The sequence below is a fragment of the Ornithorhynchus anatinus genome, chromosome 4 (genome assembly GCF_004115215.2).
Source record: "Ornithorhynchus anatinus isolate Pmale09 chromosome 4, mOrnAna1.pri.v4, whole genome shotgun sequence".
NCBI classification, from domain to species: Eukaryota; Metazoa; Chordata; class Mammalia; order Monotremata; family Ornithorhynchidae; genus Ornithorhynchus; species Ornithorhynchus anatinus.
Genome location: NC_041731.1, coordinates 8,756,525 through 8,781,830, shown reverse-complemented (window position 1 = coordinate 8,781,830; position 25,306 = coordinate 8,756,525). Strand labels below are relative to the sequence as shown.

Genomic DNA, 25,306 nt, shown 5'->3' with positions numbered 1-25,306 from the left:
ATTCTGCCCCGGCGGTGGCAGCGGGTTGCAGTCAATCAATCATATTTATTGAACGCTTACTGTGCGAAGAGCACTATCCTAACCGCTTGGGAGAGTACAGTACAACAATAAGCAGACACACTGTTTGATACGATCAGGCGATCGTATTTATCGAACACTTACCGCGTGCAGAGTGTTGTACTAAGGTCTTGGGAGAAGACGATATAACAATAGTGGGCGTAGGCCCAGACCATCCCCCGGCCTGAACCCCAGCACCGGCCGCTGACATCTTTTGCTTGCCTCCACCCTCCCTGCCCCCGGCAGTAGACCCACTCTCTGCTCAATGCCCCCCAGGAAGAGCTGCTCACCCCTGCCTGCTGCCACATCCCAAGCCCAGAAACACCAGCTCGCTTCCCCAGCTAAAGGAATTTTTTTTTCACTTTCACCCTTGGCCTCAATCAATCAATCAATCAATCAATAGTACCCATTGAGCACTCACTATGTGCAGAGCATCAGATCAGATGCTTGAGAGAGTACAATATAATAGTAATGATAATAATGATGATTGTGGTATTTGTTAAGTGTTTATTATGTGCCAGGCACTGTACTAAGCACTGGGGTAGATACAGTTAATCGGGTTGGACACAGTCCCTGTCCCCCATAGGGCTCACCGCCTTAATCCCCATTTTGCAGATGAGGTGACTGAGGCACAGAGAAGCTAAATGATTTGCCCAAGGTCACACAGCAGACAAGTGGAGGAGTCTGCATTAGGGCCCAGGTCCCTCAGACTCCCAGGTCCGTGCTCTATCCATTAGACCACACTGCTTCTCATCCGATACAAGTTACGATACAAGAGCTAAGTGTAACTGCAGGCAGAGAAAGATGAAGAATAAACACAAGTAAACATTTTTGCAGCAATGTTTCAGTTTCCTGACCTGCAGCCCCCAACCCTATGAGGCTTTTGGTTCACAGCTCTTTGGTTCTTGAGACCTGCTCACCCCAGGACTAATGGATTATATCGGGGAGGCAGTGGCTTATAGAAAGAGCCCAGGGCTAAGAGTCAGGAAACCCAGGCCACTGGCCTGGTGAATGACCATGGGTAAGTCACTTGGAGAAGCAGCGTGACTCAGTGGAAAGAGCCCGGGCTTGGGAGTCGGAAGTCATGAGTTTGATTCCCGGCTCTGTCACTTGTCAGCTGTGTGACTGTGGGCAAGTCACTTCCCTTCTCTGTGCCTCAGTTCCCTCATCTGTAAAATGGGGATTAACTGTGAGCCTCACGTGGGACAACCTGATTACCCCGTTTCTACCCCACCGCTTAGAACAGTGCTCTGCACATAGTAAGCGCTTAACAAATACCGACATTATTGTTATTATTATTAATCTCTCTGGGCCTCAGTTTCCTCATCTGTAAAATGGAGTTAAGATCAATTGTGTCTCCCATGAGAGACAAGTATAGTATCCGATCTCAGAAACCTGAACCTACTCTATCCTTTAGCAAATAGGAGAGTTTAATAAATAGCATCATAATCATAAAGATAATTAACGGCTATTACCATTACATTCATCTGGCTTAGTTTGCAAACCTTTGGAAAAATATAAACACCACGGTCTATTTAATATAGCCCCTACTACCAGGATACTTAAATGCACATACTATCCTCAAAGCTCACTGCAGTATCATTTCCAAGGTATCCCTAATCTAACTTGTCAAGAGTCCAACTTTAGAGAGAGGGAGAATATTTGAGAATGTGCCTGAGAGTTGATATCTTAATGAGTGTCATATGCACGCATCTATATGAATGTGTCCCGGAAACATTAATAATGATATTTCTAGATGCTTCCTTTCCCATTGGTGTTTCTCATCTGATCATTTGTTGGAACGGTAAATGGGAGCATGATTACATTCAATCACTTCTGGGACAAGAGCGAAGATAGTAATGACACAAAGTCTTCCTGGAGTATTGGATGCCAGTATTTGGAAACCTGACAAATGGCAGACAAAGTTGGCTCATTTATTTGGCATCATCTGTCCAGATCTCTTCCCTCCCGACTCTACTCCTCCTTCGCAAGAGGGAGATACAGATAATGAAAAAAACAATTAACTGCCTGCCATAACTTATGAAGTGGAAGGTACTTAAGGTCAGAGTAGTTTTGTCCAGATTTGCATGGGGTCTGTGGTCTTGTCCACCAGAGAAAATAGTGAACACTAACTATGCGGGGGTTTCAGGTCGAATAAGCAAGCGGAAGATATCCGATCTAATATCTGTTCAAAGTCTGATATTTGTGTGATCACATGCCAGGCAATCTTTTGATCAAATTGGGGTTTAAGTGCCTCTTTCCTAAGTACAAGGAGCTTTATCTGCGCACTGAATGGAGACATGTCATTCCTACCGCATTTTATTTACTTTGAATTCCCTCAAAATGTAGCACCATTTCCTTGGTCAAGATGCCTGGTTTTGACTTTCTCGTCCAGAAAGGAAGGGCAGAGATGAAAATCATCAGCGCTCAATAAATACGGTTGAATGAATGAATGAATCAAGGTTTTCGGCTAAGTTATCAGGGCTCCTTTCTCTTCCATTTTTTCCCAGCTGGAGAAAAGCCTTTCTTAGGCAGGATTCTAAACCAATTTCTCAGGTGGTAAAATGCCCCATTATTAAACCTCTGGGGATTCCCTCCCAGCTTCATAAATAACAAAGAACTCCCCCTTGTCAGGTAATCCCTTTATCCCGGAGATGTCTTGCAAGCAGAGCTTTTCAAAGCAGTGCTGAGCACATAATTGGTGCTCAATAATAAATGTTTCAGCAGCAGGAGTAACACTCACTTTTCTTTCCATGGATAGTATTTGTGTGCTTGCATGGGACTATTACACGAGTTAATATTGAGAAGCAGCGTGGCCTAGTGGAGAGAGCATGGACCTGGGAGTCAGAAGGACCTGGGTTCCAATCCTGACCCCGCCACTTGTCCGCTGTGTGACTTGGGCAGATGACTTAACTTCTCTGTGCCTCAGTTGTCGCATCTGTAAAATGTGGATTAAGACTGTGAGCCCCTTGTGGGACAGGGACTGTGTCCAAACTGACTAGCTGGTATCTACCTCAGAGCTTAGTCAGTGCCTGGTACACAGTAAGTACGTAAGAAATCCCATTTCAAAATAACTACTACATTATATTATATCCTGAAGCCAGTCTCGTTCCCTACTACTGGGGCAAATGTCTCTGTAGAGGGAAGGGAGTTCAGAGCTATTGAGCGCTGTGCTCTCTTCTCTCCTTTTCCCTTTGACAGTTTAAGGCTCCAAAAATCTGACCTCGAATAGTATCACTCCTCCTTATGGAGGGATTCGGAGCCAAAGTCTTCCATGGTACTTTGTTTTATTTTGCACTTTGAGGGGAGCCTTGAGGACATGCTAGACTGTAAACTCCTTGTGGGCAGGGAACATGTCTATACCAACATGTCTAAACACTGTAATATCCCAAGCACTTAGTACAGTGCTCTGCACATAGTAAGCATTCAATAAATAGGACTGACTGATGCAGAGAATGTTTTCTCTATCCTACTATTACCCTTGCCCGTGTTATTATGTGCTCTGCTCTCTGACTGAGATTTTATTCAGGCAGTATGGATGGTGAGACGTCATCCATCTTAAGAGCAGCGTGACCTCGTGGAAAGAGCACAGGCCTGGGAGTAAGAGGACCTGGGTTCTAATTCTGGCTTCCCCACATGTCTGCTGTGTGACTTTGGGCAAGTCACTTGACTTCTCTGTGGGGGCAAAGACTATGACCCCCATGTGGGACATGGACTACGTCCAATCTGATGAGTTGGTATCTACCCAGCACTTAGTACAGTGCCTGGCACATAGTAAGCGCTTAACAACTATTACAAATTTTTTTAAATATACATTATATTTATTTATATATGCTGGACACCTCTCAGCTCCACGCAACACAATAGGGACACCTGGTAAAGCACAAGTTTGTCTTCAGTGCTAATAATAATGATGATGGTATTTGTTAAGCACTTACTATGCGCCAAGCACCCTTCTAAGCCCCGGGTGCTAGCATCACAGTTCTTGAACACTTGGGAATCTAAAGCTGGAGTGACCCATTTGGAAGAAGTGTTACATTTCTTCTCCACCGTCAGTTTTCTGGGCGGGATGGCTTCTTTCATAGGAGGATATTCTGCAACATCCCCCCAGGAATTTGAATGGGTTGCTCCTTAGGAGGGTTGGCTGAAATACCTGAGTCTGTTGGATGATATTCAATAATCCCATCGTTCAAATAAGGCTTCTCTCAGTCAACTGAAGTTCAGGGATCGAGACTGAGGCAGTCTTAGTTTTATGTACATGTCAAATGTGCTTTACCTTACCCTCCTATTTAAGTACTTACTTGCATACAGATCCTCTTTTCCCTCTTCTGTGTGTAAATGGTTTAGTGTCCATCTACCCTGCTGAAATGGAAACTCCTTGAGGTCAGGGATTATGCTAATCTATTCTATTGTGCTCTCCCAAGTGCTTGCTTAGCAGAGTGCTCAGCACACAGTAGGTGTTAAATAGATACTAATGACTGATTGATAGTTTTAAAGCAAAGCCAGCTGCAGTTGAGCAGATTTCCATCTGTTTTGTAATTTAATTCTATTCAGGGTGGGAGTTGATCGGTAGTTAGATGAAGTAATTTAGAAAGAAGTAACAAAAAACGTGTTGGAGTGATTATGCAGCCTTGCATAACTCCTTCCTTAGTCTCAAAGGGATCTATAATAGATCCATTATTGAGAATTATTGCTCGCATATCACCACAGGGGACATACAAAATGGTAAATGAATTTCAGTGGTCCTCTGAACATCAAAAGAATTCTCCACCTTGATTCATGATTAGCAAGGTCTAAGACTTTCCTAATATAGAAGCAGGTCATTACGTTGGTCCTGACATTTTTGGGTAAGCATTAGCGATCACATCGACGTATCCCATATAGCTCTAAGCCCACGGGGAAATACCGACAGACTCTCTTCAACCTGTAGAAGAAACTGGTTCAGTAGATTTCCTAAAAGCATTTTGATACTCGGGCCACCTAGTCCTACAGCACTTATTTACATCTCCTTATGCTCTGTTGCTTTCCCTATCTGTAATTTATTTTAAATGTCTGTCTCTCCCTCTAGATTATAAATGCCTTGAGGGCAGGGGTCATGTCTACCAACTCTACTGTATGGTACTCTCCAGTTCAAGTACTTAGTACAGCACTCTGCACACAGTAAATGCTCAGTTCAATAGTATTTATTGAGCGCTTACTATGTGCAGAGCACTGTACTAAGCGCTTGGAATGAACAAGTCGGCAACAGATAGAGACAGTCCCTGCCGTTTGACGGGCTTACAGTCTAATCGATTAGTACCACTGATTGGTTGATTGATTCCATGACGCCAGAGCGAAGTAATTCCTCAGCCGACCCAGTCAGAACCATCTCCTGTTTTAATATTATCACAACCATAACATCCCTAGGGTCTGCTGAGATTTCCTCATTACTTCGGATCATCGGTGGCAGGACGCAAGACCCCCTCCCACCTACTATTTCACTTAAAGATTTCAGTGGGGTTTCCAACTGCTCCAAACATTCTACCCTTCTTCACCAGCTGGATAGTTGTCCTCATTTTTTCAAGGAGATTTGGGGTGTCGAGTTCAATATACTGTCATCGATGTAAAGATCACAGAGAGGAAGGTTTTCCAAATGCTATTTTCAATAGGCATTAAAATTAGATTGAGTTTTCTCCAAAGGGTCCTCCAAACTTTGATCTCTAAAGTCCTTGGGTTCTTCAGTTACAGAGGACTGTAGTAACTCTGAAAAAAGCCGCACATGTAATGAATGTCAGCAAAAAATGATGAATCTCCTTTGCCTGATCTTTCTATCACACTTAATATTCATATCAAAAGGCTCTCTTTGGTTCTCAGCTGTAGCTTGCTACATATTTCTCATTGCAAGCTACGGGAAATTAGTCCTCGGTCATTCAAGTCATTCTCACTTTGCTAGTCCTTAGAGAATGAGAATCTCTTCGCAGGCTTGATGTCAGGAGTCATTAAGGCAATCAAACACTACTGTCTTTCCAAGTCTTGGCAGTTTAGATTCATCCCAGCCACTGCACCTTCCTGGATGGCAGGGTCACTAAGTTACCCTGCTCCTGATTGCTTCAGGCCAAAATGCCCTGAGTTTTGTACTGGTCTCTGCTAATAAAGTACTATAATAAATATAGCACTGGACTTTGTATGGGAAAACTGCAAGATATTAAGGCCTTGTTTCTGGCTAACAGTCTAAGTGGGGGAGGTCAAATACAAATAACAAAAGGCCATTGGGCAAACGAAAGCAAAATTTCATCATAAAACCATTAGCAGTAGTGATATTTTCGATTGCCCACGGGGCACTATACCAGCACAGTCTCATAGTCTAAGGGGGAGGGAGAAGAGGTATTTCATCCCCATTTTGCACCAGAGGAAACTGAGGCCCAGAGAAGTTAAGTGCCAAGATCACACAGCAGGCAAGTGGCGGAGCCAGGATTAGAATCCAGGCTTTCTGACTCCCAGACCTGTGCTCTTTCCACTAGGCCATGCTACTTGTCAACACGGAAATGAATCTGGAAGCTGATGCTGGCTTGAAGTGGCTAAAAGCATTATCAAAAGCCTTTGAAACAGGAGAAGAAACCAAAAGACGTAATCTGGCACCAACCAAACATCAAAATTCAGACCAAACTGAAAAACTATTGAGGAACTGAAGAGTTCAACCTCATTCTATATGGCCGTGAGCCCTGAACTTTCCACAGATGCCACAGTGATTTCTAGCAGAGGTCTTTCAGATGTCACTAAAATACCCATATTTTTAAAAGTCAAGCATCACAGTCAGCTTAACGGTACTGAAGCAACGTCGCTGCTGCTCACCTTCCCGGGGTGGAACCGGCAAAGGGAACGGACAGCCATGGGCTACTCAAACAGTTACTACCTAGTGAACTGAAGGGGGCTGAGGAGGGGGACCACAGCCAGGAAGGAGAGAAATGCAAGCAACTGTTTCCTATTCCACTTCAACTCTTCAATGTAGAGATCAATGTACCCTGTAGAAAATAGTCTGATGATTTCGGTTTTCTAATTTGGGACAGTTCAGTGATTTTCCTTTAGAACACTAATTTAACAGGATCTTTTCATACTTTCAATACAGCCACATGGAGAAAAATGATTGAAAACTATTGAGGCAATTGTTAAATTTTAAATAAGAATGAAGAGCTAACATTTCATCTTTATATGATTTGATCACAATAATCTCAACTATGACACTGTGTCTATCTAAACACATGCACAGGGAACACTGATATTGTTTATTTATCTAAGGTATATTACATACGAGAAGCAACATGGCATAGTGGGTGGAGCACGGGCCTCGGAGTCAGAAGGTCGTTGGTTCTAATCCTGGCTCCACCACTTGTCAGCTGTGTGACCTTAGGCAAGTCACTTCACTTCTCTGTACCTCAGTTACCTCATCTGTAAAAGGGGGACTGAGCCTGTGAGCCCCACAGGGGACAAGGACTGTGTCCAACTTGATTTGCTTGCATTCGCCCCAGTGCTTAGCACAATGCCTGGCACATAGTAAGCACTTAACAAATACCATCATCATCATAATATAAACAGGTCCATACAATGAGAGGTGCACAGAAAATTTAATTCCTCTCTGCCTTGTCTGTTACGAATTACTACATTACCTAAGGCCATCATCCCCTGTAAATCCCCACAGCATTATAGACAAGAATATACTTTTGTTTGATTTGAAAAACCCTCAGTGGAATCCAACATTTTACATATCAACAAACATTAACTAAACGCACTCAGAAGACAATCCTTAAGGTGCATCAAGAAACCGCTTCTACGTCGAAAACGCTTGAAAAACAGCTCGGTCACTTTTGGTGCGTATGGTGATTTTCCTCCTCGCTCTATGAATATTGGAGTCTTTCCAGATGCTACAAACATTTTGCCAGAATGTGTTGCAGCGAAATTGCTTATAGAATCCGAGAGAGCCTAGAGATTAATAAAACGTCCGATTTCACAAGCTTCCACAAATAATGAGATGAAAACAACAGATAATTTCCAGCAATCAAATATTTCAGTACTTCACTCTATGTTTATTTCTGGGGCATATTTATCCCATTCGGAAGATCTGCTAAAGGAACTGTAATGGCCTTCTGGGACAGGAAGAATAAGGTTTCTGTAGAAATGTTAAATTAATTTTTATGGTGATGCAAAGTCAGGGAAGGGTTGTAGAGGGTTGGCCCACTGCCCCAGGGTGGAGTTTTGGTTTGGTATCCTTTTAGAGCTTGCAGGTGTTTGGCCCAAGTTAAAATCAGGGCCAGCTGTGATATTTCAGTTCTGATATTTCCCTCCCAATATTTCTCAGAAGTGATGCATCAGGGTGGATGTCTCACACCTGATGGACTCAACTTGGGTGGTTCAAAAGTAACTGCTCGCCTAATGATGCCATTTGGTGACGTGCATCTCCTTCCCCGCTAGCTCCTAGCCCTTGGGAAAAGTCAAGTGTGAACAATAAGTCTGCCTGTTCTCGGGTCCCAGGTGTAGATTTTGGGGGTCTTCTGGGCCTGCCTGCTCGGCTAGGGGGACCGCATTACATTCACTGCAAATTCAAATCAAAGAATCCCATCCCAAACCGCCAAGCAGGAAAAACGCAGGCTGGGCATTCACAGACAAAGACAATGATGTTTTCAAAACCTTCCCCCAAGATGAGGCACGTACCTGTTTTTATTTTGTCTCCTGCAGGAATCTGAAGAGTTTCTATTAAAAACTACTCTCTTTTAAGTTTGTTTAGATTGGAAAACCTCAAACCACAATGTATTTCATACACATGTTCCCAAGGGTATGTTAAATAGGACCATACTGAGGTCATCTAGTAAGTTTTTAAAACTTTTTAAGAATTCTTTTAATGTACTCTATGATCTTGGCTTGATTAAAAGAACATATTTTTTGGAGTTTGGAAATAGCTTGGCTATTAAAATCTTCTTGCAGATAGGCTATACTGCATCATCTGAGTTCACAGAACCTTTTGCAACAATATATAACTGGGGGAAAAACTGTGACTCTGAGAGCTTTCCTTAACTACCGGTGACCCCTGGACAAAAAAAAAAAAATCCTTCATCGTCTCTTCCCACCACTCCCTCCTATCCCCTCTTGATTGACTTAACAGCGAAGATGCCTGTAGGATTCATTTTAACACTGCAAATGACCATAAGTGCAAAATCAGTGGGGAAAAGGTAGATGACTTTCCATCCATCTATGGAAAAAACTTATCACCTGGCTCTGGGGTTGAGTAAAAGCTTCACATTTTCTGGCAGCTCAATTAAAGTGTGATTGTGGTCATTAATTATGTTAGCAAAAGGTCCCGGGGTTGGGCGATTTGTGCTGTCATCCAAGTTCATTCGACAGATGATATTAAAATGGACCACCTGGCCCTCAGGGCTACAAGTTGGGTCCTAAAGATAATCCTCTCTTCTTTCGGAGCTCCCAACCAGAGATAGATCTCCTTGTACCCCCATCCCGTCCCTTTCCCTTCATCACCTTCCCACACTCAACAGCCCCGGGCTTCCGAGAAGAGCGATGCACAGTATAATGTGCAGATGAGTTGACACTGTGCGCAGAGAGCCATTTGCGTGCGCCTTGTCCAAATCCTCGGGTACCCATGGTGTGATCCCACATCCGAACAGGACCACGGCTTTAGACCCAATGCCAAGAGATCCCACAGCTCATCGGAAGGAGAACAGGGCAGGCCGGGGGAAACCAGCATTGACATCCTGAACTACATCAGTCAGGTTGATGAAAATAAAATTAAAAAACCTTCCTTTTTTCTTAAAGTACAAGAAAGTTTTGCTAGAAGTGACGAGGGGAGAATCTCTAATTGTTTTTACTGTAGCTTCCCTCACCTGGCTTATGTGGAATCTTAGGCCTTTGCCCTATAAGGAAGAGGAGCGGAAGAAAGAGCCTGGCCAGTGTCTAGTTTGCGGTAGTCACAAAGGCCCTCGATAGCCCCCGACCAGGACTTCAGATAATCCTCCCAGTGGGACAGTTCGCCTTTTGGCACATAGGTCGATTCATTGCAGCCTACTGTACCACAGCCCTAATTTATCTTGCTTTCTTCAACCAAGGCACCCCTTCAGAAGCCGCTAAGGAGGAACAGCAAGAAAGTGTTTTCTAATCTTTGTGGGCAGTACACCCTATCATCCAGATGGATGTCAAGAAGACAATGGCTTTTTTTTTCCAAGGCTTCTTAGGTGTGGGTGGAGCACGGGCTTGAGAGTCAGAAGGACCTGGGTTCTAATCCCGGCTCCGCCACTTGTCTGCTGTGTGACCTTGGGAAGTCACATCACTTCTCTGGGCCTCAGTTACCTCATGTGGAAAACAGGAATTGAGACCGTGAGCTCTCTGTGGGGCAGGGACTGTGTCCAGACTTTTTAATGCATATCTACCCCAGTGCTTAGTACAGTGCCTGGCCCGCAGTAAGCACTTAAAAAAAACCACAATTATCAATTATTATCATTAGGTGCCACTGCAGGAGACAGAATCCTGGGCTTCCGTCCTTTAGTCCAATCCACAGGTGTCATGGCTTATGTTCTTTCCAATGTTAGAAAAGACAGTATCCGGCCATAGGGCAGTTCACTATTGCACGGTGCCCAATAAGAGCCCGATCCATTAATCTGGCAGCTACTCAACTAGGATAGAAATGACTTTCTGGTTTGGTTTACGGAAAGAGCCTGTCTGTAACCCAGAGCAGGGTCAGTCATTCAAAGAATGTCTGCTGGGAACAATGTCAGACACCATTACCCCCCACACGGTGAAGATGCATCGTCTTTATTACCTCAATCTGCACACACAACTCAATCCTCCTCACAGCTAAGGGACTAATGTCCCGATCTCTCAACTTTGTGGTTTTCTGACTTGTTTCAGCAATAAATACGACGTAGAAGACGCGTCTGCGCTGGGCCTGGGAAACTGGATGTGAGTTGAGCAGTCTGGGGAATCACCCCTAGATATGTGGCATGGAACTTAAACAGGTAGAAGGAGATGGAATTAAAAGTACAACAAAGAACGGCGGCTTAGTAAAAAATATGAGAAAAACGTTAAGCTCTACCGGCTATTGAAGGCTGAGGTGAATTTATCAGAGTATCGGTTTACAGACCTCTGCAAGCAGTATTATTTTCAAAATTTCCAACCACTTCCTGAACTTCAATTTATCCTTCAATTCATATTTTGACATTTTAAAAGTGAATTTAGAGCTTGTGGAAGAGAATCTTACTGCTATTTCAATCCACTTCCTCTTGTTAAGTCCCTTGTGGAGATGGCTCGACAAAACCAAAACCAAAAATGCACATGTTGCCTTTCCCGTGGATGACCTCAACACTCTTTCCAGGCATTAACTCATGGCTCCTCACAAACTCCCAGTCACCGAGGCAGAGGCCATTAGTCCCGTTTCACAACAAATCAGGAGAATCCCAGCCCTTGTATTCCTTGAGCACTTGTGACAGCCCAGCAAAATGAAAGCTTCCATTTATCCAATGAGTTCTTATGGAAGCCCCCAACTGCCACTTCGACACATATATATAAATTGCTTAACCTATTACTCATATACATACCCACTTCTCTTTCTCCTAAATCAATCTATCACATTTATTGAGTGCTTACTGTGTGCAGAGTACTGTGCTAAGCTCTGGGGAGGGTACGCTTCATAGAGTAGGTCAACACGTTCCCTACCCACAATGAGTTCTGGACTCATCGTGGGCAAGAAACGTCTGTTTATTGCTATACTGTACCCTCCCAAGTGCTTAGTACAGTGTTCTGCACACAGTAAGCGCTCACTAAATATGGCTGACTGATTACTGAATGAGCTTACAGTCTATTCTTTCAGTGGCTATCTCCCTACGCTGGATCGTACGCTTCCAGAGAGCAGGATTCACGTCTATCAACTCTATTAAACTCTCCCAAGTCCCTAGTACAACGATCTGCACAAAGTAGTTGCTCAAGAAATACTCTTATTTGATTAACTGATTGACTGATTGACTGATTGATTGACTTGCAATGGCAACATCTCCACAAATATCCAATTTAGGTAAAAGAAGAGTCTTGATCCCTTCTGCTGTGGGATCCAAAATAAAGTACATGAATTATCATGTACTACATGCATACAAAAATTATCCCCTATCACCTTGCTGAACCAGCATAAAACAGCACCAGTGAAGCAGTGCAGTCTAATGGATAGAACAAAGGCCTGAGAGTCAGAAGGACCTGGGTTCTAATCCCGGCACTGCCACTTGCCTGCTGTGTGATAATGCAAGTCACTTCACTTCTCTGTGCCTCAAAAAAAATACTAAGAAAAATACTCCAGGCACAGACTTCATTTCTTCCTCTTGGCATCATAATCTTTCTTAAATTTCTGCAGACTGTTACTCCACTTCTAATTGTTGTATGTCCATTTGACTGTCCATTACAATGCTACATCGTTTGAGGCTTTGCTTCAGTAAGTCCTTACGGACAGGATTTGGACTGGTAACATTTTTTTAATGGTACTCGTTAAGCACTTACTATGAGCTACGCACTGTTCTAAGCACCAGGATAGATACAAGACACAAGGTAATCATGTTGGACATACTCCCTGTCCCACATGAGGCTCGCAGTTCAAATGGGACAAAGAGAGAGTTAATGAGCTAACTGAGGTACAGAGAATTTAAGAGTCTGCCTAACGTCACACGACAAGTGGTGAAGTTGGAATTAGAACCCAGGTCCTCTAACTCCCAAACCCGTGCCCTTCCCACTAGGACATGCTGCTTCCCTAGTATTGCCTGACTGGTACTGCATGGCGGCTTTCTGCACTTGCTTTTTTCGACGGCCACCCACTACAATTTAGACAGCCACCTCTATTTAACCACTGAGGAAGGAAACCCTAACTGGCAATTAACTGAGAATCTTATTGGATATGTCCTTCTAGCTTTCTAACTCATTTTCCGTCGAGCACCCAACAGTTAAAGATAGGGAGAATCATGGAATCACATACTTGGATGGGTCCTCAACCAGTCATCTGGTCCAAGCTCTTGCTTCCAAGAGGGTGAATACATAAATCATTCGGCTGAGAGGACTGTCTACCCTAATTTCAAAAATTTCCACTGATGGTGATTCCACAACCTCTCTCATAGCCTTTTCCAGTTTCTATCCTGACAGTCAACACATGTTTTTCCTTTGTCTCATGCTGCAATTGAAACCCATTTTTTTCTGGTGGATCCTTCGGAAAGATAGAGGGAAAAAACTATTCACATGTAAATCCTCCTTGATATTTGCAAATGTGGGAGATTAAAAAAGTAAATCGTTCAGATGTGAAATTGGCATTATGGAGACCTGTTTTTTTAAAGCCTTCTATATTAAAACAAAGAGTATTATTTTCTGCATTGGTCCTTTGCTTTCTGATTTGAATCTTGAATTGTTCTTATCATTGCATTTAACGAGCACGAACTGTGTAGCTAGCAGTCACAAAATGAAAAATTCAGGCTTGGTTCTGCTGCTCTATAAGGGGCTCAATTTGAATGAGGAAAGGCAAGCGCATTTAGTAAAAAATAATAAGAACAATTTCTACAGTGGACACATCTACTAGAATACAGACACCCACACATATGAATATACACATAAGCGCTCATCCTTTGGCTTTGCTGATTATCCTATTGAGGGTGAGATTATATCAGTGTAAGTGGTGAGGCTGAGTGAAGGACAATCCCGTCTGCATCCCGCGAACGTAAAGATTCTCCATTGTTCTTCTGTCATGTTTATTATCCACGGTGTCTGGTTCTCTTTTCTCTTCTCCCTCTTGGTGTCATGGTTTTCCCAAAGCCTCTATTGTACGGCGCTTACCCCCGTTCTGATTGCTGTAGACCAAACTGGTTTTCTGCAGTTATCTCCCACAGACAAACAGCTATCCCCCACGTACACATAGCTATCTCCCACGTACACACAGCTATCTCCCACGTACACACAGGTAAATGGAGGCTAGAGGAGGAGAGTAGAGAGTAAAGGTAGAAAAGAGAGAAAGAGGAAGGGAGACCAAAAAAGGGAAAGAGAATTAGAAGCATATTGTCTGCCTAACTTAGTCGAGGAACAGCATATCTGAAGGAAAGAACTATGATGCAATGGCCTAAGTATTCAGAATCTCATTAAGGATAATGGACCCTAAAAATGCTTGGATAACCCCTATCATTCTTCATGTTTGTTGTTTTGCTGATTATTGAGAAGTTGTATGATTTGTGCGTGTGAGAGAGAGTGTGCCGTGTTGGAAATTTGAATAAAAATGGATATTTTAGAGATGTGTAATGCTGAGGGGGCCCAGATTCCAGGGCTTTTCTCACCACTGTCAGCCCGACCCCACGATAGTGAACGGGGATTACAGCGTCGGAAGATCTCAGGTCCCTGCGGTCTAACCTCTCGGTCGTAGAACAATCAACTGAGCAGACAAAAGGTTGCAGGGACAGGAAGCGTCACGTCGCACTCTCTGGTGACACTCGCACTGGTGTGTTCGAGGTGTGTTGCGGCTCAAGGTGTGTGCCTGCTTTGACTTTGGGACGTAAGAGAACCAAGACCCATTGCTTGGGCTTCATCCAAATATTCCTGGTGCCTTCTGCTCCAGGGTTTTTTTCCTTGTGGAAGAAGCCCGTTGAGGAATCTTTGGCCTCTCCCAATCTCATGCACAAGCACTCTTCCCTCTAAGCTCGATGTGGGCAGGTAATGTGTCTGTTTATTGTGGTATTGTAGTTTTCCAAGCGTTTAATACAGTGCTTTGCACACAGTAAGCACTCAAGAAATATGATTGAATTAATGAATGAATGAAAAACGTGTGAAAGCCAGTACCCCTACCTGTGGAATTTGTTGCCAAGCAAGGTCAAAGCCCATTTACTTTACTAAATTCTAAAGGAGTCAGGTGTTTTCTGGACCAGTGAATAAGAGGCCTGGCTTAACGAAGGGCTCCGATATCCCCAAAATCCTGCAGCTGGGATTTCTCCCTATATTCCTGACCTGAGCTCTAAATTTAAAAACTCCTGAGAAGCAGTGAGCCCCCATCTTGAAAATGTCATCCATGAACTTGCACTGCTGGCAAGGCAAGATTCCACAGGAATCTTATCTGTTACGGCAAATCCAGCAGACTACATTTTTCCATGAGGCTGGGATCCAGATATTACCTAGAATGAATCCCCCGAGCAATCTGCCCTGAGCTCGAGGCTAAATACCACTACTTGTTAATATGGACTGTGATTTTGACAGAAAAAAGGAAAATCACTACTCCGGATAAAACAGATTTCAGTTTTGAAGTATGTGAGCACTAACCTGGGGCTCGGCGAACACACTCTGCATGCTGTTAATTGGACCATATGGAATCCCGCTCCCTTCAAAGAGATGGAGCCATTTGGTGGTCATTCCTTCCGCAAACCTAGGAACAAACAAGAGAGCCTGTGGTTTGAACTCTAGGTTTCAGTTTCTAAAGAATGTATAGCACTCCTCCCCTCCCCACTCCACACTGATTCCTTTCTTGGTAGTAGATAATATAATCAAAATATGCTGCATGTGTTCCTTGGGAAATGCACAGGACAAGCCTTAGGGGAAAGAACATGGTTAGGCCCATTTACAATTCAATCTGATTGTCTGAACATGAGGCAAACCAAAATTATCAGCAATTTCAAACACGGACCAATGGAGTCCCTCCGGCCCTTAATTATAGAAATGATCTTCCCTTTTTTTTCCTCTAAACAAAAGGATTGACATTATGTGGTCTACCCCAACATACTCCGTGATCCTATGTTTTATCTCAAATAAGTGCTACTAGGAATGCCTTTTTCTTTCCATCACATCTGAATCATATGTCGGAATTAAAAGCCACGGCCGCTGGACTGATACAGGCATTAAATACATGATTTATTAGACCCGGTATTTCCCAATCTGGATTAAGGTCATTTAGACATGAACTAAACTGTACTATGTAATTTAAACTCGATCTGCCTTTCCAGTTTCTGGACATGGCTACAAAGGGAGACCTTCAGTTTACAAACTACTTCATCACATCCACTTCCTCTACTAAACCTCGGGTAAATAAATGGGTGGGATCGTTCGCTCACGAGAAGGACTGTGTACTTATTCTCTCTTTATCTTGTTATCAAAGTTGGACAGAATGACCACTTCAGCCACAGCAGAGACAACCACACAGTCAGGTCGATGAAGACCTCTAAAATTTACAAGTTCTATGGCCCTTTGAAGTTTGGGAATTCAGAACGGCAAAACTATTTTGAGTTCTTATCAGTTTAATACGTCTTTCCAGAGACAAAAGTCTCAAAGACAAGAATAAAAACTTCTTCTTCAACTGGAAAATGGGTGCGAGAGGTAATGGCAAACGCGAAAAAAATTCATTTAATCAACCAATTAACTAACTATGGTATTTGTTAAGCACTAACTATGTATCGACGACTGTTCTAAAGGCTGGGTTAGGTACAAGTTTATAAGGTTGGACACAGTCCCTGTCCCACATGGGGCTCACAGTCTAAGTAGGAAGGAGAACAAGTATTAAAGCCCCATTTTACAGATGATGAAACTGAGGCACAGAGGGGCTAAATGACTTGCCCGAGGTCACTCAGCAAGCCACTGACAAAGCTGGGAATAAAACTCTGGTTTTCTGACTCCCAGACCTATGTTCTTTCCATTCGGCCCATGCATTCCCCATTTGGTTCCCCTACATATATGCTATTATAAATTAATCAATCGATGGCATTTATTGAGCTCTGACTCAGTGCTGAGCACTTAACTAAGTATTTGGGAGAGGATAAAACAATAGAGTTGTCAGACACAATCCCTGCCTACAAGAAGTTTACAGTCTGCAATCTCACTTCTTCAGATTCTTCAAGACACTCACTACTAGAAACAGGTCTTCTGGGCCTGATATGAACGTTAAGTATCATTTTGGGGAAAGAGTCTGCAGCTGATATCTAGTAGACCTTGAGTCATGTTTCAGGAAACTAGAGGTACTGGTTTTGAAATGGCTAAAAATGATCCCCACTCAACTGCATGCATGAACTGTAACCGAAGGAAAAATAACATTTTCCCACAAATGATGTTGTTCAACAAAAGGGGGTTTATTGCACCTTGGAGGATCTTTGCCCTTGAAGATATGGCTTTCTTTTATCCTTCTTCCCTCTCTCCCTCACTTCAATTGAATGAAGATTTTCCAGTGCCCAGAAACATTTGATTTCTATCAGCAAAACAGACATAAATGCCAATTTGAAGCATTATTAGACTCAGAAGTCACCTTCATAGAAACACTTTGTCCAATTCCCCCTACCAAGGGATTCAACTTTTTGCCTCTAATCATCTCTTCGGAAACATTTTTTATTTCCAGTGAATGCTAAAGTCTTCTAGCAGAGGTTTTCTAGGGGGTTATGTCTTTTATTTTTTTTTTAATGTGAATATAGATGTGCAGCACAGGATGACTACTGAAAAGAGTAAGAGATAATCTGAAACCAGAGGCTTTCATCTAGGGTGTCAATTACATACACGGTATGTTCTCATGGTAAATCTGATTAATTTTCGAGACGAGTCCATTTATCATCAGTGGAATTACACAAGTGGCCCTGAAATCTCTGTGCAGCAAATGCACGTCGATCAAAATCAACCCATCAGCTGAGGGTGCTTCAGCAGTTTGCAGAGGGGAATAGGAAAAGTTTTTGTATTTGTATAAGCTTTTCCCCATTGGGCCATACAAAGGAATTTATTTCATATTCTGGAAACCAAAAGATGTGCCTGAAAAAGGGAAAAAAAAAAAAGAATCTCAAGCTGCCAGTGACCCCTGTTTATGCGGTTTGGGAGGGGTCGGGGGACGGGAAAAAGGAGGTGGGAAGGCCAACCTTCTTAAACCCCATAAATTCAATTAGTCAGAGACGGCGCATCTCCACATTCCACCGCTCCCTACGGAGACATAAATCATTTTCCCCTGAAACTCTATCTCTTGATCTAAAGCTGATGTGGAATCATTTCCTTTATCTATACTGAAAAGCTGTAAGAGTATGTTTTTATTAACTGAAAAAATTCAGCTTTACCCCCCTCCCCGCGAAAGAGAAAAGGTCAGGCCACATCCCCAGAGCCACAGAATCTGGAGGTTAAGATGAGAATGGGGTCTTCGGGCTGATCCCAGGGCTCCTGGGAGCTGAAGCTCACTAGAAGACTGTTCAAGAACTCTCAGGAACATTATGAATAGACTGATGACCACAGTTCTGATTCTCTTAATTGTTTTATTGAATTAAGGGAGCGCTAGGGATGGCCATCGCCAACTCTAGGATTGAGTAGATAAAATAACACTATCAGACGCACGTGGGAATTAAATTCTCCTCCCTGCCTCGCCACCCCCAGAGAAATATTGGATGGATTTATAGAGAACAGAATACAGGTCAGAGAGTGACTGTAAGAGGCAGAGCTGAAACTAGGTGAGGGGAGTGATCCTGAAGGAGCCAACAACCAGGAAAGACCACCCTCCAGGATGGAAGGAGTTGAAATGACGGGACAAAAAGGCAAAGCCACGGCCAGGCTAGAGTTAAGGAGCTAGGGTGTGTCATATACTATAGAGCAGGATTTTGGACGGTTCCAAAAATGTATATTTGCCTTCTCCGTTGGGTGTTACTTTCTTGAAACGCACTGGGGAAACCATTTGTGTGTGATGCAAATGATAGGCTGTGATAAGAAGGAAGGGAGGGAAAGAGCGAGAGAGAGAGTCAGAGAGCAGTTCAAGTTCAAAACAACTCTACTGATGATAGGATTTTAATAGTGTGTGGAAGTGACCAAATATATTGACCAACTAGCTGATTCTCTTTCCACCTCAAATATTGTAATAATAATACTAATAATAATAATAATAATCTGTGGCATTTTTTAAGCGCTGGCTATGTGTTAATCAGATCAGTCCCAATCCCTGTCCCACATAGAGTTCACAATTAAAGGAGGAGGGAGAATGAGTGTTTTATACCCATTTTTACAGATCAGGGAACTGAGGCACAAACAAGTGATTTACCCAGGATCACCCAGCCGGCAAATGATAGGGCCCGTATTAGAAGCTGGGTCCTCTAACTTCCAGGCCCATGCTCTTCCCACTAGGCCAAGATGCTTCCCTGAAGTTCCCCTCTAAAGTGCCTCTCACAAGCCAGGGGCAGTCCCTGGTCCTCAGTCCCCAACATCAAAAAACTCCTGCATCAGACGAGCCAGCCATCCTCCTTCACCACAGAGGGACTTGGCACTTTAGGGGGAAAAAAAAAAGAAAAAACATTTCCTCTGACACAATTCCTCTGGAATGGCCACACTAGCGTTGACTGTTTGGTGGGCATGGGGTAACACAACAATGCCAGCTAATTTCCACCGCTGGAACTGCCTTCCGACAAAAAGTGCTACACTGACTGTTTAATATCTGCCTAGCTTGTGGACAGAAATTGTCACACTCCCAATGAGATGCCTGCTGCTCTCTTTGGCAGATAGTGTCCTTCTGTTTCGTACAACAATTGTTATTCCCTTGGTGAGCGAATGGTTTCTGTTTAGTTTTGCTTTTGCACTAAGAAGTCATGCTTATGGCCCTGTGGTGAAGGAAGACTGACTGAAAAGATGGCATGTGTCGGGAGAGGTGAGACTGGGCATGGGTCTACAGTGCCATGCTCTTTCAATAGGAATTCCTGCCTGGTATTTATTCCAGAATGGTCCCAACTAATTGTTAAATGTAGGTCACATTCTCATTTCTCCCTAGTTTCCATCACACCTCTCCTTCCATTCTCGATGCTTTGAGACCAAACACAGCTCCACATGAGGAAGATTGAGAGCCTGGTCTTAATCGAACAATGGTATTTATTGGGCACTTACTGGGGACGGAGCACTGTACTCTGCGCTGGGGAGATAACAACACAAAAGAGTTGGTAGACACGTTCCCTGCCCACACTGAACTCACAGTCTAGAGGGGGGAACAGAAAATAAAAAGAAATGATTAGTTTTTGAAGTTGTCCATACACTAAAAGTTAATGGGCTGCACTACCTCTCCGCCCTCCACACAAGGAGCTACCGTATCAAGTCACAGCTACCGTATCAAGTCACATATTTCAAGCAAGGCATTCTGGCCCTCTCTACTTATTACTTCTTTTCCTTGATTTTGAGGGGGGAAACACCCTCTCAGTGTAAATTAGCACAAGCAACACCATCTGGCACAGAATGTAAATGAAGTGCGAGTCTGAAGGATGACAGCTATTGGGTACAAAGGTAGGGGAGAGTACAGTTGTTGTTTTTTAAAGCTTTGCCTCACCATTTGGCATGCTGCCTACAACCTAAGTATTTACAAATTCACAAAATGAGTATGCAGTGCAATAAAAAGAATTCCCTGAGCCCAATCCTTGAATCTTAAACTCAAGATCTGGAGAAACCACTGAGGGATTGAGCAGCAGGTTCCCTCTCTGACACCCTGCCCTGGATACCCCCTGCCCCTGGACTTCGTGGCTGTATCAGGGTTGCAAGTGAATACAGACATGTACTCTCCCAAGCGCTCAGTACCGTGCTCTGAAACAGTAAGCGCTCAATACAACTGAATAAATGAATGAATGGATATGGACATGAAGAGTCTTCTGGTAAGAACACTGTCTTAATTCAATGATAGCGGAAGAGGGGTTTCTTTCCCCTCAACTTTTATTAAAAATGCATTCTTTGGCCAACTCGGGCTGAAAACCAGGATTTATCAAAATGTTTCGAGTGGTTGAGAGGGGGAGGCGACTCTAGAAACATTTTGCATTGTTCCCAGTTGTGCTTGCTGCCTTGAACGGTTCATTGCCGATGGCCTAGTTAAAAGATAGCCCAGTGAAAACCACATCCCATTAGAAGCTAAGCCACCTGTTTTTAAGGGACTGTTTTAATCAAGTAGCTTTTCATTCATTCATTTATTCAACTGTATTTATTGAGCACTTACTGTGTGCAAAGCACTGTTCTAAGTGCTTGGGAGAGTACACAAATAAACAGACACATTCCTTGCCCACAACGAACTTACAGTTTAGAGGAGGGGACAGACATTAATACAAACACTAATATAAATAAATAAAAATAAATAATAACTATACATGGCAATATATAACTCTGATTTACCAGTTGTATTTATTCATTTACTGATGTGTTTATATACTGAATAGCCTATTCTAATGTGCACAGAAAGGGAAATGTGCCCCAAGTTAAGCTTAGAAGAAAAGTGGACAAGATACTCCATTTCTTTTCTCCTTCATTCATTTCTCATACAGGATAAGGCCCTGTATATCCAAATACATACACTAAACCTCTCTCTGACAAAAAAAACCCAAAACAAACAATAAAAGCCTGTTTCTAATATAAATTCTCCATTGAATTGGATTTAAACTCATTAAAAAAGGAAATTTCTAAATGAAGTATGAAAATCATTGCTTCACAAATTTAACCACTTTCTCATCTGGTGCAGTTTGAGCCTGAATCGCCTTAAGAGAAATCAGAGCGTGACACAGGTTCGTGCTACATGGAGGCAAGTACTAGGGTCCTGCATAAGCCAGATTGCTTCACCCCCTGTCCAACCTGGACCAGCCCTATCCTGGTTCCAGCCTGGGAAGAGTCAGTTTGGGATTAAAAAGGAGTCCGGGACTCCCTTATGAGAGTTGTCACTTGTAGTAATAATGATAATGATGGTATTTGTTAAGCACTTACTATGTGTTGAGCAGCGTTCTAAGCGCTGTGAGAGATACAAGCTCATCAGGTTGGACGCAGTCCACGTTCCACATGGGGCTCACGGCATTAATCCCCATTTTACAGATGAGGTTACTGAGGCACAGAGGATTTAAGTGACTTCCCGAAGGTCACACAGCCATTAAGAGGCAGAGGCGGCATTAGAACTCAGGCCCTTCGGGGAGGAGTCCCAGCAGCTCATGGGAACCACCGTTCAGGAATGAAAGAATTCCCCGTGCAGAGCAGCACTGCAACTGCCCCACTGTGGTCTCACAGTCCAACCAAGCTGCCTGATTCCAGCCCCATCTAGTGGGATCTTTTCTGGCCCTGACCAAGGACCGGTGACCGGCTAACGGACGCTATGACACCAAGATAGTAAGAATGGGAAGAGAGAGAGGAATGGTACCTGACACTCCGGAACTTGCCCCCAAAGTATATTTTTAAATTCTCATCCTGTGGTCAGAACTCTAAGAGTCTAAGCAACGGAATTACTTTGGTTTGCCCAGCATTATTTAAGCTCGAACCATAAACCCCAAGGCCATCTCAGGTAACGTCTGTGGGAGCTCATTCGCTCTTCCAACGCCCCAGGGAAGTGTCCCGTTTTCCTAGAGAAGACGGCAGCTGCCACAGGAATGCAGGAAGCGGTCCTTTAGCAGCGTGTCCGCAGGCAGCTAACCTTCTCTCCAGGAATGGTTAAGACACTGTGGAGAAAGAGATTAGGCTTGGACGAGAAGCCGGAACTGCAATTCTGTTTACCTTCATCCTAAAGACAACCAGTAGCCACATCCACAGAAGTAAACAATTACCAGATATTCCAAAGCTGTTTATGAGTAGAAGGTAACGTCAGGGTGACTAGGCATTTTAGTGCTGGGAACAAGAAAGAAAACTTGTGACCGCTACCGGTTTTTCTAATTAGTTACGGGATGTCTACATAGGTGCACGTTTAAGTTTTCGAAAATCATTTTTCTTATTGGTTTTGCACCAATTAATTGATAATAAGTAAAGTTGGGTGTATTTGTTAAGAGGTTACTACGTGCCAAGCACTTTACTAAACCTTGGAGTAGACGTGAGCTCATTTTGAGCAGAGAATGTTTCTGTTTATTGTTGTACTACACTCTCCCAAGCATTTAGTACGGTGCTCTGCGCACGGTGAGTGCTCAGTTAACACAATTGAAAGACTGAATGCGAGACAGTCAGGTTGACACAGTCCCTGTCCCTCCTGGAGCTCATAGACCAAGAAGGAAGGAGAACAAGTATTGAATCCCCAATTTACAGGGGAAGAAACTGAGGCACATGGAAGTTAAATGACCTTCCCAAGGTCACACAGCCGGGAGGTTGCAGAGCCAGGATTAGGATCTGATGCCCAGGCCCGTGTTCTTTCCAATAAGACGTGCTGCTTCTGGTATTTATTGTGCTCTGTACTAAGCACCCTGCCCCACCCTGGCTCTAACGACCTCTTCTGCTCTGCCTTAAATGTAGAATACTACAGCTTGCCAGTAAGACAGGTGACTCCAAAAGGTTAAAACCCACACCTTTGAAAAACAGCAGGAATAACTATTCTCTTAATGTCAGGACACCCGTCACAGTGGGGCGCCATTAATCCTGAGGGCAGGGAACGTTTTCTACTAACTCGGTTGTATTGCACTCTCCCAAGGGCTTAGTACAGTGCTCTGCACACAGTAAGAGCTTAGTAAATACCATTGTTTGATCGTTAGACATAAATGGCGTTTCCCCATTGCCTGGGCAACTGTGAGTGTGTGAAGTCATTGCAGTCTTTCCTGCTGGGCCTCTAAAGCGCTAGTTGTGGGCAAGGATAAGCTCAAAAGTCTACCTTCAGTAAGTTCCTAAAGGAGGGGAGTCATTTCAGATCTCTGTGGGGAAATAAGTCTTACCGTATATTAAGATACAAACAACTGTCATGCTTCCTGTTCATTCAAGTGTCTTTGATGAATATGAATAAGAATATATAGCAGCAATAATAGAATTTATTTAAGCACCCCCTTGGTTCAGGTCACTGAACTAGGCATTTGTGAGGTACAAAATAAAGAAGGGTCACATTTCTTGACCACAAGAAGCTTACACTCTAAAGGAGGAGGCAAACATAAAAACATTTATAACTAATGCACTTCAGTAACGACTTATCGTCCTCCTTTTTTTTTTTTTTTTTTTTTACAATTTTCCAATTGGGTTTAGTTTTGCTAATGTAGCCTAGACGATTACCCCTAGCAGTTTCCTTAAAACTTCCTTGAAAATTTGACTACATTAAATTACATTTCCCTCTCTCAAACCCTTTTAGTCTCTCTGAGAGCAGAAAGGGGGGAAGGGAAAGAGAGAGGAAAAGGGAGAAAGAGTCCCAAGCATGGATGGGATTTCACCATCTTTGAAAATTATGGAAAGTTTTCATTCTAGAGAGAGGATGATGCTACTGATTATGAAATCCCATCCATTTCTGTTTGTCTTTTCCAGATGATGCCCAATGACAATCTACTCCACATCACATAGCGTTTAACAAATATCACAATTATTCCTGCCAGTATATATTACAATCCACTGGACGGTAAGCTCCTGGAGGGTAGGAATCAGGTCTACTAATTCTACTGCACTCTCCAAAACGCTCAGTACAATGCTTTGCAGAGCAAACACTCAATAAATATTACTGATGCAATGCTTGATTATATTTGCTACTTTCAAGACTGTCTGTTGATAAGTTTCTTTCAAAACCTCTCCTCAAAGTGAGCCTGAATCATCTTTCTGCTCTTATCTCTCGACTGTCCACAGCACTGGGTGAGACTGTTCCTCACTACGGGGGGGAATCTCTAATGCCCAGGAGCACTAGAAGGGAGAGGTAGCTCACAGAAAAAGGAGCCTCCATGTAACGCCCCGAACGGTAAAAAAAAGCCTCAAACAGGATCATTGATCTAATTCTAGGATTAGTTCTAGCGCTAGGGCTTTCCATTTATTGTCCATTGAAAATGAGATCAAACAATCTTCAGTCTTGATGTCATTTGGACAAAGCTGCATTTTAAATTAAAATTGATATTTTCAAAGGAAAAATGAACCGTCAAGAGTGATTTGGAAGTGCGTGCTACTTTAAGATGCTTCATATGGTTATTGTTACAATAATTATGTACATTTTATTGAACAACACAGTAAACAATCATGAGAAGCATGCATAAATTGTTATTGTATCCTGCTACTTGGGGCAGAAATAATTGGTGAACTGTGTTTCATCAAAATGGTCTCCTTCTAAAAAGCAAATGCAGTTTCACTGCCTACAAAAAAGAGACATACTCTCTTTCCCTCATCTGGGTTTACCCCTTCCCTCCCAAATGAAACAATGCAACGGAAAATGTAAACGAAAGATGACTGTGAATGTAGTGAATATGGGAAGAAGAACAGAAGAAATGCTGCAAAAATAAGCAATTTCAAAATTTTGGGGGATGAGTAATTCAAGGATCCTAACAAAATAAGTCAAAGATGTTTTCTGCATCCACAGAAAAGAGCAGAACTAAAGGGAAGCTGTTGCATCTAGTCCAATCAA

The 25,306-nt window shown here is 43.0% G+C and overlaps 1 protein-coding gene across 2 annotated transcripts in view; it reads right to left on the bottom strand.

Annotated features, from left to right (window-relative positions):
- The window catches only part of SUGCT (succinyl-CoA:glutarate-CoA transferase), a 325,094-nt gene that overhangs the window by 201,850 nt on the left and 97,938 nt on the right, over positions 1 to 25,306 (bottom strand). For both annotated transcript variants that reach the window (XM_029062275.2, XM_029062276.2), the window contains one exon: positions 15,355 to 15,457. In XM_029062275.2, the coding sequence (XP_028918108.1) occupies positions 15,355 to 15,457 (103 nt within the window). The remainder of the gene's footprint in view (positions 1 to 15,354; positions 15,458 to 25,306) is intronic.